The sequence below is a fragment of the Balaenoptera acutorostrata genome, chromosome 1 (assembly GCF_949987535.1).
Source record: "Balaenoptera acutorostrata chromosome 1, mBalAcu1.1, whole genome shotgun sequence".
NCBI lineage: Eukaryota > Metazoa > Chordata > Mammalia > Artiodactyla > Balaenopteridae > Balaenoptera > Balaenoptera acutorostrata.
Window position 1 is genome coordinate 132,946,022 of NC_080064.1, and position 13,502 is coordinate 132,959,523.

Sequence of the window (13,502 nt, forward strand, 5' to 3'; positions counted from 1 at the left end):
CAGCCACCAGGAGAAATAGGGAGTGATCAAGACATTTTTCTCGAGAATTGGAAGGTTCTAAACAAAATATTCTCAGTTTTGCACTGATCTGGAAGTGTTGTTACTTTTTTTTCTGAGAACTGGAGGATTCTCTCCTTAATCCCTTCTACTTTCAGACCATATATTATCTGACAGTGGAATAAAACATTTTTTTAAATGAAGCTTTTATCAAAATCCATGAAAATACTACTAAAGTAAAGGGAGCTTCGGAAGTGGTGGTCTTTGGCCAGTCATCTCACACTGCTCCAAGTGGTCTGAACACCAGGTTAACAGGTGCTGGGGTCGAGAGACCACCTGTGTTTTAAAATGTACAATGACACATTCCTTTCCACCAAGCCCTAGCCAAATCACTGATGTGTATTCTTGCTTCTTCCAGTCAGAATGATGAGTCTTCATCCACCAAAAGCCCAGACTGTACCCAAACGTCCTCGTGATGACATCCCAACAGGTTTGCTTTCTTTTGGAGTACTTGTAGTGGGAGACATACCACCCCCAGAGTAATACCTAAGATAATTTCTAAATTTTCTGAACAAATTTCCATTCTCCATCCCTTCTCTTTCACATACTGCTTCTTGACCTGTTTCGACTGGTCCACAGCCCTCCCTTCACTCCAGCCATACCTGTCCCCCTCTTCAGGCCTCACTTGCCTTTATCCATGGCGTGTTCCTTCCCAGGTCCTCTCCACGCCACAGGGCTCTGCCCCATTCTTCCTAAAGAGCCCCATAATCCACTTGCTGAAGAATGTCCATAGGGACGGGGCACAAAGTAGTTAATTCCCTTCTCAGGTAGTCTTGATAGTACCCAATTAAGGTGGAAAGGGAGATGTGTCCCCCACACCCATGGCATGGCCTCGCCAAGCCCTGAGCCTTCCCTTCCACAGGCTCCCTAGAACACCTGCCTTCTCCTGGCAGCTGGCCAGCGCTATTCTTATGTTCATGTGCTGGTATGGAAAAAAAGGACAGCGCGACTCTATCTCCAGCTTCAGCATTGACCTAAGTCTTATCTTTTAGAAAAGCCAACACTGGGCTGGCAAAGAGGGGGTGGGTCATTCTTGGGAGTGATATGATTCAAGGGTTTGATGTAGTATAGGCTGTCACTTTAGTAACTTTGTCCATCTTCTCATTTGCTCCCAGATTAACTGAAGCCACTTTCAGTTTTTCTCTTATTTGATACACACAGTAAGGAAAAATCAAGTTCACTGTGTACTGATGGGAAAGTCTAAGTTCTATCCTGGGAGGTTGCAGAGGAGCTTGAGCCAGAACTGAACTGAGAGGACATCAGGAAAGGAAATTTGAGGGTAGAAGGGATATCTTGAAGGGATGTCAAAAGGGAGGAACAGAGACGCAGGCGACAGCTGAGGTTAGGAGATAAGCACTCTAGCGGAGTGAAAGACTGCTGGTCCCAATCCCTTCTTATGTATCCAGAAATATTGGCCTCGCTCGTGACTTTCATTTAGCCAAAGTGGACTGAAGATCCAAGAGCTAAGAGCGTCCTGCCAATGAAAGCTGCCCCCCATCTGCCTGCAACCACTTCATTCTCTTGAAGCCTAGGGAACACTGGGTGACAGGCATGTGCAGTTGGTTTCAGGGTTCTCCGTACCAGCCATACATTCATTCTGAGTTCCCCTTAAACCTGAATTTTTTCAGGTCTGCCTCACAAAGGATAAAACACACATACACGTGCACACACACTCACACACAATTACATGCCCTTCCCTCAGCAGGAATGTTTATTTTCTGATTCTACAGAACAGTGTGATAAGATGCCTTTCATCAATTTATTAACCCTGGGAGTGTATTTCAATTACCAGTATAAGAACTAGACTCAGTGTACATAGATCAGCACATGATGTTCTGGACAGACCTCGTTCTTGCCCATAGAGTTCATCCAAGGACAGCAGTGTTGGAGGTGGGACTTCAGAGAGAGTGCTTATGGAGCTGAAGCTTGGTAGATCTGCAGGTGATTCCAGTCGCAACCCTTCTGAGCTGAGCTTTGCTCTTGTATGTGCTCTCTGAGGTCAAAGAAAAATCCTAGGAGCAAAGAGACCTGCATTCAGATCCTAGTCTTGCTAGACAGGTTTGGCCGTATTGTTGAAACTATCCGGGTCTCTGTGTTCCCACCTTTAAAACCAGAGAAACATTTTGCCCTCCCCCTCCCCCAAGAGCCAGACACTCAATACAAGCAGCCTTCACCTTTGACTGACCCAGAAAACCTGCTGACACTGCCCCAGCCCCACTGGCTTATACAGTTTAGACACGTCCCTGTGCTGCGTAGCCTGTGGACATGCTGCAAATACCAAATGGCTGACTCATCCCAGCGAACATCACTGCCAGTGACTCTAACTCATTCTGTTGGTCATGACAGTAATCTCTAGTATTTTTCTGGATTCAGCTAAACTTGATATGTCCTCGATAATTATTAGTGAGAACTAAGTAAATGGAGAGAGCCTATCTCTATTAAGTGATGGGGTTTCTTCTGGATTTGTTTATCTTGACTTTGGCCTTGAGTCCAGAGTTCCATGAAACTCACAGGCTCTTGTCCATAAACATTGGTAGAGCTGCTAACCACCTGACTTAGGTCTACCACCTGGCCCGGTGCTGAGATATGGCACAGAGGGTTAGGATTAAGGAGATCTGGGTTCTGGTCCTCAGTCCATCATGACCCTGGACCTGTTTCCTCTTCATTACAGCAATGACACTGAACTGGGTCCTAGGTTTGTGATCTTGTGACATCTCTTAGCTCTCATTCAGCTGGACTAAAGAGCTTCTTCCAGAGAATTCAGGACTCCAGTTCCCTTAGTCATTCAGTGATTTCCAATGGGAAGATGCTATTTTATGCACTGATTTACTCTCCTTCACAATGAGTATTCTCGAAGAGTTGAATATTAACCAACTTTTTGTATATAAACTCATATTCAAAGAAGAGGTCAGGATGGTAAGGATTTTAAGGAGCCCTAAAATAAATTATTTCATAAAATGAAGGTTCCTTTTGAAATACAAGTACTTTTCCACTACTGTAGCCTTTCATAAGATCATGTTGGTTTGAAGAGCAGAACCACATATGTGTCCCTGAAAAGTCTTCTGAGAATTGAATCCTCTTTTCCCTTTGACCCATGTTACAACTCCAGACACACTTTATCTTCATTTATAATTTACTTGGCAATGTCTCTGAATATTTGAGTTATGTTTCTAAGCACTCCTTTCTGGCCTCTTTGACAAGATTTGTAAAAGCTTAAGTTGGTGGGGGCTAAGATGGTTCTAGTAAAAGGGATTCTCATGTGAATTTTGAAGCTGTTTTATAAGGTTAAAGAAGTCTTTGGTGACATTGGTTATTTTGAGTAGATTTAAAAAATAGACTCTAAGGAGCCCTTGTCCTTCCTTCTTACACTGTCCTCCAGAGAGCGTTCGCTACAGACTGCCCATTGTGGGCCCCAGAACAGCTGTCTTCCGTGGACTGCTGTCAGGTGCCTACAAAACTCTGCAGGAGATGCAACTCTCTTCCTTGCCCAGAAAGGAACCAGTGGGCAAGACAATGAGGCAGTGAGTGGTCGGAGCTCATCACCTTCCAGACTCTCAGAGAGAAAGCATCCTCACCAAGCCAGTTTCTGACACTAGTGTCTTCTCATCACTTCCTCTTAGCATGAAAAAGATGACTCAGTTTTGCCTTCCTAACTGTTGCTAGAATTCTAGCTCTTGCCATTGTCTTATCACTCATTTCTCCTAAAAACAAAATGGTTTAACATCCATGATTATAAAGATGTGTTGATTAAAATGGAACATATTGAGTGTCGTTCATTTTATTTTGCTAAAGATTCTTTATAATAGACAACATCTTTCTGTTTCTAAGACATGAATTTTCTGTGAAAATTATTTCTCCCTTCAGGGCAGGGGGCCAGAGATGGCCGCAGGAGGTCCCTCATGAATTCAGCCTAATAAGAATAAAAGAGAGAAATGGAGGTCACCCTTCTGTCCTTATCTCTGTCAGTTAACTCTGATAGATGACAGAGGACACTGGGATGCAGTAACTGGAAAATGACAGGTGATTAGCTGTTGCCACCCTTAAGGACAGGAACAGTGTCTGTCTTGCCTTCCTCATGCCACCTTCTTTAGTGCCTTGCATGTAACAGATGTTCGTCTAATCTGTGTTCAGTCGAATCCAAAACAAATGCTTGTATTTGGTAGTTTGGTTACTTTCGTTTGAGGATATATATCTCCAACTCTGTTGTAGTCCATGTGTGTGAGGGAGACAAAGGAAGAGTCTAGGCTTGTAACTATTATATTTATGGGCACACGTGCTCCATGCCCAGCTTCAGGAGGGCTCGTATAAAAAAAAGGTCCAGGACTTCCCGGATGGCGCAGTGGTTAAGAATCCGCCTGCCAATGCAGGGGACACGGGTTCGAGCCCTGGTCCGGGAAGATCCCACATGCCGCAGAGCAACTAAGCCCGTGCGTCACAACTACTGATCCCGCGTGCCACAACTACTGAAGCCCACGCGCCCAGAGCCTGCGCTCCGCAGAAAGAGAAGCTACCGCAATGAGAAGCCCGCGCACCTCAACGGAAGAGTAGCCCCCTTTTGCTGCAGGTAGAGAAAGCCTGCACACAGCAACAAAGACCCAACGCAGCCAAAAATAAATAAATAAATATATTAAAAAAACAAAAAGGTCCCTTCCATTGCTTAGGAGGCAGTGGCCTTATGGAATCTCTAGTTCCTGACTAAATGGGCACTGGGCCAACATGTGAGAACCAACCTCTGTGCTGACTGTGTTTGAAGAATGGGATTCAGAACTATCTAACAAATGGCCTGGCGACCAAATTGACCTCATTTCTTGTGCGCACGTGGGCACACACAGGCACACAGACACACACACAAACTCCCAAACCAGAAAAACTTGCTTGATTGACCTATATTCCTGGTAGGCTATGGATTCTTGGTTTCAGTTCATTTAGAGTTCAAGAATTACAAAAATAGCACGCACTGCCTTTCAAGGTGAAGGCTGTATGCATGAATTATGATCCCATTTCAGATGATTGTCAAAGGACAGACAAATCACAGATAAAAATGTTTCCTTCTCTTTTTTTCTTTGCAAATTAGCATATCCAGTAAAAGGATTTGGGGCACCTATACCCATATGTTAGGGAAGGATACAAGCCCCCAGCACAATTTTTTAGAGCTTTTGAGGTAATCTGAATATTATATACCTAGACAGATAGAATGCTTCCTAAATCTCCTTAAGAAGTCTTCATCTAGAATACTTGGGTGTTTCCAAACTCTCATCAGAAAGAATAACATTATGGTGTTTGCTAGTGTTCTAGCATGATGACTGAGAATGATGGTCTATATCAGCAGTCCCCAACCTTTTGGGCACCAGGGACCAGTCTTGTGGAAGGCAATTTTTCCACGGACCAGGGCAGTGGGGCAGCGGGAGGGATGGTTCAGGCGGTAATGTGAGGGATGGGGAGCGGCAGATGACGCTTTGCTCGCTAGCCTGCCGCTCACCTCCTGCTGTGCGGCCCGGTTCCGAACAGGACACAGACTGGTACCAGTCCACGGCCTGGGGGCTGGGGACTCCTGGTCTGTATCATGGTTCTTAAAATTTTTGATCTTAGAAACCTTTTGCACTCCTAAATAGTGGGTTATATCCACTGACAATTATCATATTATAAATTAAAATGGAGAAATTTTAAAACACAGAAATACACAAGTACACCTTCCAGTTTCTGTCAGAGTGATAACATCATCACATGTCATGTAGCCTCTGGAAAACTCCACCATACCCTTGGGAGGCAAGAAAAGTAATAAAGGTAAATAACATCTCAGTGTTATTATGGAAATAATTTTGCCCTCACAGAAATCCCAAAAAGGATTTCAGAGACTCCAGGGGTCCCCAGACCATGCTTTGAGAACATCTAGTATATAGCATATACCCTTGCATCTTCAGCCTTCCAAGGAAAGCGATGCCAGGATGCTTTAACTCACCTACCTGAGAAATCTGGTCCCTTGGCAGAGATTAGAGAGAAGGCAGCAGCAGGTTTTCAAAATTTCGTGGTATTGACTTTTTTTTTAAATTAATTAATTAATTAATTAATTAGGCTGCATTGGGTCTTTGTTGCTGCACACAGGCTTTTTCTCTAGTTGCGGCGAGCAGGGGCTACTCTTTGTTGCGGTGTGTGGGCTTCTCATTGCGGTAGGCTTCTCTTGTCGTGGAGCACAGGCTCTAGGTGCGTGGGCTTCAGTAGTTGTGGCACGCTGGCTCAGTAGTTGTGGCTCGCGGGCTCTAGAGCACAGGTTCAGTAGTTGTGGCGCACGGGCTTAGTTGCTCCGCAGCATGCTGGATCTTCCCGGACCAGGGCTTGAACCTGTGTCCCCTGCATTGGCAGGCAGATTCTTAACCACTGCACCACCAGGGAAGCCCTTCAGATTTATTTTTTAACATGGATAATCTTGGGTAGACTTGTTTATTTCAAGGCTAAAGCCAGATTTTGCTGTTTTAAAAATAAATGACGCTTGTTATAATAAAAATCTACAGACATGAGTCAGACTTACTCCTACTTTTTAACTTCTTTCACCCCAACAGGGAACTTAAAAAGCAAACCATCAGCACAGTTCTTTTACTGCCAGAAATGGAGAGAAATTCTGTATTTAGGAGAATCCATGCAAAAAATCAAGTATGTAACACAAAGCCATTGTCACCTCCAGTCCCCAGTTTAACCTTGGGAAATCCCACAGGCCTTTACTGCCTCTGCCCTCATCAGGGTCCCTCATCTTTTCCCTGGCCCCCGACTGTCAAAGCTCATGGGAGGCCTGTCAAGGGTCTGTTGGCTCCTGGGCCCTGTGGTATTACACATTAGAGCTGCCCATCTACCTGAAAATGTGCAAGAATCATATAACTCCAAGGAGCAGAATTGTAACAGGGTTGGAAGAATGGCCTTGTCTCCTCCTAAGGAAGCCCTGTCTAGAATGTCCTGTGTGGATGTAGCTACTCCAGTTGGAGGAGGTCTGAAGGATGAGGACGGCCCTGCCCAACAGAATACAGAAGATTTCCAAGAAGAAGAGGAAGCACAGACTTGTTTCTGTTAATAAATCTATAAACTACAGTCTTAAGAATCAAGATTAAAGACATGGATAAAACTTAACTAATCTCTAGAAAAAACTGAGATGATCCATCATGTTTCAACCATGTGCCCCTCAAGCCCATCTTAATTTCGCACCTTAGTAAGTACTGTCCCTGTTTCATACGTGTAATTCTTGCCTCTCTAGAAAAATGTGTCACTTCATGAGGATGAGAACAGTATCTCATGCTCCCACCATATCCCCATGGGAGCTATCCAGACACATACGCAAGAGATACTTAGAAGGAAGAAAAGTCCATTTCTCAGTTGCTAAGCAATATGAAAAAATAAGAGGTGAGATCCTTGTATTTGGGGATCTGAGGATACAAAAGGTTTAGGTATTAGGACCCTGTCTTTGACTAACTTATCATTGGAGACATAGCACACATATACACAAATGAAGAGCATGTGTACAGGCCAGTATGGGAATAAGCATGAGTTACTCTCCACTATAAACTGAACCCTGGTGATTGCAGCAATAACGTTCTCATAGCACCAACCGTCCAGCCCTCTGGACAGGAACAAAGTTGCAATTGTGTGACCTCCTCAGGAAAGTTGGTCAGAGGAGAAATAGACATATTCACCCACGCACACGATGTTATCTCTTGTTCTTTGCAGAGTCTTTGGCAAGAGGTTTAACTGCCTGGCCAGTGGAGTGCAGAATGGTGAAATAAGGCATTGGCAAATGTTTGCAGTTTCGAGGAAAACTTGTTCCGAAACCTCTTGGGATTGGCCTCGCCTGGGTCCTGTGTAACAGTGAGCATCCTATGGGATGTCACATGGCCAGAGAGTCAGTGACTTTCAGATCCCTTGCTGAGAATCTGAGAGGAGCAAGGAGGAGGACAGAGAGGAAGACTCTCTCCTTGCTTCCCAGATTCTCACATGGAGAAAATTACATGAAGAGTAAGAGTGTCTAAAAAACAAGAAAGATGCTGGGTAACATTAGTTGGCTCTTAGGAGTGGAACTGAACGGCTAGAGGACACAAATTGGCAGAAGGAGATTTTTCATAGTACACCCTTCTTTACTCTTTGAGTTTTAAACCACATGAATGTTTCATTGACTCAAAAACAAAAATAAGAGGAAATGAGGAAAAGAAAAAAAAAATCCCTTCAAAAGCTGCCAGGGGGATTTCTAGCTTTGGAATTGGAAATCTGATAAACTATCAACATAATTACTCATCTTCCTGACAAACAGACAAAGGAGTCCTTGATACTATATACAAGGTTCAGGCAAGCATCCAGGTCAAAGATAAATTTTATCTCTGGCCCTTGGAAGTTTTGCTACTGAAATGCTAGTTCTGGCAAGTAGTAACAAATGTCTCAAGCTTATGTAGCATTTTAAGCTTTTCAAAGCACTTTCACTTATTTTTCCTCTCTCTTTGCATCAGTTCCCCAGTGTTCTCCTTACATTAAACAGGAGCAGTAATGATCCACCCAAGCTGTCCATTTAACAAACACAGTCCTTTCCTGGGCACTGCTACAAAAATGCTTCATTTTATTGTAACAAGTGCACCTGCTTCTTTTTTATGGCACTGCCTACATGGGACTAGTCTCTTGCACAAAACCCTTGAAATATTTGGTGGCATGACCATGTTCTCCTTAGTCTTTTTTAAAGTAAATGAATAATTAATTATGTAATTGAAGTATAGTTGATTTACAGCATTTTGTTAGTTTCAGGTGTACAGGAAAGTGATTCAGTTATGTATACACTTTTTTCCCGATTCTTTTCCTTCATAGGTTACTACTGTGCTATACAGTAGGTCCTTGTTGTTTACTTATTTTACATACAGTAGTGTGTACCTGTTAATCCCAAACTTCTAGTTTATCCCTTCCCCCACCTCCCCCTTGGTAACCTTAGGTTTGTTTTCTATGTCTTTGAGTCTATTTCTGTTGTGTAATTAAGTTCATTTGTATCATTTTTTTAGATTCCACATATAAGTGATATATAATATTTGTCTTTGTCTGTCTGACTTACTTCACTTAGTATTATAACCTAGGTCCATCCATGTTGCTGCAGATGGCATTATTTCATTCCTTTTTAATGGGTGAGTAGTATTCCATTGTACATTTGTACCACATCTTCTTTATCCATTCATCTGTCAGTGGAGATTCACGTTGCTTCCATGACCTGGCTATTGTAAATAGTGCTACAATGAACATTGGGGTGCATGTGTCTTTTCCAATTAGAGTTTTTGTCTTTTCCAGATATATGCCTAGGAATGGAATTGTTGGGTCATATGGTAGTTCTATTTTTAGTTTTTTAAGGAAACTCCATACTGTTTTCCATAGCGGTACACCAATTTCCATTCACAGCAACAGCATACAAATGTTCCCTTTTCTCCACATCCTCTCTAGCATTTATTATTTGTGGACTTTTTGACCCTTAGTCTTTTTTAAACTTATGATCCCCAGGTTCTTTGGCTAGTATGATGTGTCCCAGTCTTCCTCTCTGGACCTACCCCAGTGCCACTCAAAACAAGGGACCTAGAGTGGAATCTAAAACTCCAGATGTGACCTGGCCGGATGTGGCTGTGTGACCATCACTCTCCCTTGTTCTGGATCTCCTGCTTCCAGAAATGAGACTAAAAGGGCATTAGTTGTCCTAGCAGCTGCATCACTTCATTCTCTCTCATTGACTTGCCACCAACTAAAGCCTTTTTGTCCTTTTAGTGAGAATAGCTGTTCTGACTGCTTTCCTCAGGCTGCTAATATTTAAAAAACCTATATGCATGACTGTATTCTTCCTTATTAAGGTTCCCCTGGCTAGATTCCAGCCATTTTCAAATCTAGATTCCATCAATCATTAGTCCTCCCAAGTTTGACTCTCTGGTCCTGTGTCTTCCTCTCAGTCTTTGATACAAGCCTCGTCAGGAGCCAAACCCCATGGCATGACTCTAAAGCCCTCCCTTTAGATCAGCGATTTTCAAGGGCCTTTGCTTAAATCTCTATTCTATTATGAAAACATTAAAATATACAGAGAAGTAGGACTCGTAGCACAAAGAACACATATGTATCCTCCACCTAGGGTCTACAATTGTCAATATTTTGTCACATTTCCTCTACTTACATATTGTTTAGCTCAATCATTTAAAAATAAAGACACAGGACATTTTACCACTGATAGTTCATTTTACCACTTGCAGCTCTGTACCCCACCCCTGCAAAATTCGCCTTCAAAGGATAACACCTTTATCAAAAGTAACAAAAAATGAACAATAATTCCTGCTTGTTTTCTCCACTTCATCCATATTCAAATTCCCCAATTTGTTGCCAACATGTCTATCATGGCTTTGAACAAAGCCAAATCAAATCAAGGTGACACATTGCATTTTGGGCTCTTTTAATCTAAAAAAACGATACCTCAACTTCTTTTTTTCAATGAATTGCCTGTCAAAGAGACCAAGATAATTGTGTTTTAGAATGCCAAAGACCTCTTTAGATACTGTCTGTCTTCATGTTGGTAATCTCAAATGCTGCTACCAAGTACGGGCCATTTATTGAAAAATTACTAATTTTTCTTGTCTATTAATCAAATCCCTATGTAACTACCAATAAGAACTTCTGATAAGCATGAGATAACACTCTGACCATATCAGGTTGATAGAATCACAGGGATAAACTCGGAATTGTGATACTTTATAATTGTGTAACTTTGGCCAAGTTACTTAACCCCTGTGAATCTTGGTCTCCTGTGTTCTATAATGAAGATAAAAGCATCTGTCTCAATAATAAGAGCAGCATGTATACTAAAATTGGAAGGATACAGAGAAGATTAGCATGGCCCCTGCACAAGAGTGACAAGCAAATTTGTGAAGCGTTCCATATTTTTTAAGCTAAGCTCATATGTATATTTATTAGATATTGCAAAATATCCCTTTATGAGAGTTTTCTAATTTATATTATCACCAGAAATGTATGCAAGTGCCTGTTTCCCTCATCTTCGACAACAGTGGTAGTAGTTTTTATTTTTAAATCAATTTTAGAGAAATTATGTAATTTCTCTGTGTAATTGAAATTTGTATTTCTCAAATTATGAGATCAGACGTGTTTGCAATATGTTTAAGGATCATTTTTATATATTTTTTTGGTAAATTGTTCAGCTTTTAAACTTATTTTACTATCAATCATGACCCATTAATTTTTTTAATTAATTAATTTATTTTTATTTATTTTTGGCTGCATTGGATCTTTGTTGAGTATGTGGGCTTCTCATTGCGGCGGCTTATCTTGTTGCAGAGCATGGGCTGTAGGCGCACGGGCTTCGTTGTGGCTCACAGGCTCTAGAGCACAGGCTCAGTAGTTGTGGCACACGGGCTTAGTTGCTCCGCAGCACTTGGGATCTTCCCGGACCAGGGATTGAACCCGTGTCCCCTTCATTGCAGGCAGGTTCTTAACCACTGCACCAACAGGGAGGTCCATGACCCATTAATTTGTAAAGAATAAAATATTTAATTAGCCAAATGGCACAAAAGAAAACATCCTACAAGGATTGATGCAATAGCACTCATGGTTTCCATTTAGAGTCTCTGACCGCAGGAGCAAACAAATTTTCATTTAACATTTGGAAAGCGGACTTTTTAAACTAACATTTATCAAACTCATACTGTATGCTCATAAATGATCAGCTGAGCACTTATTGTGTCCCCTACTACATGCTGGACACTGTGAATTCACATTTCACCTTTACAGCAACCCTACAAAATAGGTAGAGTTATTATCCCCATTATATGAATGAGGACATTGAACTCACAAATGTTAAATAAGTTCGCCAAGTTCACACCAAGCTGGGAATTGAACTGAGGTCTTTCTGAGCATGTAGTTGGAGCTCTTTCCACTACCCTACTCTGCCTCTTTGATTGTAAGCAGTGCCCAGTTCTTATTCAACACAGTATATCTCATATTTCCTTGCAATCAATCACCTCAACCTTGTTAGAGTTAAGTTCAAAGTAGCAATTCCTCTGTGGAATCCTCTACCTTCTGAGGGATAAAAATGGCTCCAAGCCAAGCCAAGCCAAGCCTCGTCTTGGGTTTTCCCAGGGTAGGGAATGCCATGTGCTTGCTCCAGGCAGAGACCTCTGTTCTCTCAGCCTGTTGTCGGCATGTGTCATGTGCTTGGAATGGGAAGCAGGCCCTGGCATGAAACTCGCCCACAAGGATAGACAAGGCTTGGGCGGTGGATGGTAGAGAGTAGGAAGGCAGACTAGACCCAAGAGTGTGGCAAAGTCAGTGAACGAGTCTTACAGCAGTCAGCCCTGGTGTTCTAGTCCTCAGCTGGAGCCCAAAGTGGAGCACAGCAGCCGTGGGGAGGGAGGCGGAGTGTGTATGGAGGGGAAAGGAGGCACTCGAAAATGTCAAGGGCAGGAGTTCATCATTTTGGAAGTCTGGTTATCTGTGGCAAAGCCCCATCGTGGAACAAGGTTCGAAGGGCTGCCCACAGAAGGGAGTCTGGCCAGAGCAAAACTAGAAAGCCCAGGGATTCCCAGGAGGAACATATCACGATCTATGGGGGAGGAGTGCAGTTAGAAAGTGCATGCAATATTTCAGTATTTTGCATATACACATATTTAAAATAAAATATTCTTATTGTGTTAAAATAGAACATAATGAAAGTGAATCTGAACAGTCTTTTTAGCTGGTGAGGATGTTCAGAAACTTAGACTCTAGCCAAGAACTATTAGTTAACTTTTGCATATTAGTGACTTTCGAGGAGGTTGTGAAATTTTTATGCTAAAAGAGAGGGCATCAGTTTCAATATTGAGAAACCTTTGGAAAGTAGAAGAGAAATAAGGAGTCCAGTTCTGGGGGCAGGCTTTGTTGCCCCCAACGGCAATAAGTTTGCATAGGGCTTCCCTGCATTTGCTTTATTTAATTAATTAATTTATTTTTTTTATTCTATCTACTTTTTGGTGCAGTGATAATTTCTTCTTATACCCATTCTAAAGTGGAATTAAAGGAATATGTGTGTATGGCCAAATAATCTTACTAATAATCAGACCTGATCTTTAAAATCTTGTTATTGTAATTAAACCTCTTGGTCTAGGATCCAGGGGGAATTGACAATGCTGTTCTTTGATGCCCTTTGTGAAGTTCCTGGAAGGGAGTTATTCTTTTAATATGCATATTAAAATTTATTCTCTAACTTGTGTTCTCTAACTTGGCTGAGAACCAAACAAAAGAAAATAAGCTTGCTTCTATTTCAGCAGAGACATTTGAGTTATAAGAAATGTAAAAATCATTTTTCTCACTAGGAAAAGAAAGACAATTTTCTCCACTCAATGGACTATTAAATTTTAGAATCTCATTCCCTGAAGAGGTTTAAGAATCTGGTAGATGGGCTAGATCTGTGCAGTCCA

General features: G+C 42.0%; 1 protein-coding gene and 1 non-coding gene across 2 annotated transcripts in view; both read left to right on the forward strand.

Annotated features, from left to right (window-relative positions):
• The window catches only part of C1H1orf105 (chromosome 1 C1orf105 homolog), a 21,453-nt gene extending 17,871 nt beyond the window's left edge, over positions 1-3,582 (forward strand). The window contains 2 exon segments of the mRNA XM_007165373.1: positions 416-487; positions 3,437-3,582. Coding sequence (XP_007165435.1) covers positions 416-487; positions 3,437-3,582 — 218 coding nt within the window.
• A 7,292-nt stretch (positions 3,583-10,874) lies between these two features.
• Positions 10,875-10,978, forward strand: LOC114237583 (U6 spliceosomal RNA). The gene has a single exon (XR_003623119.1). It is a non-coding gene; the product is annotated as a U6 spliceosomal RNA (small nuclear RNA).
• Positions 10,979-13,502: the final 2,524 nt, after the last annotated feature.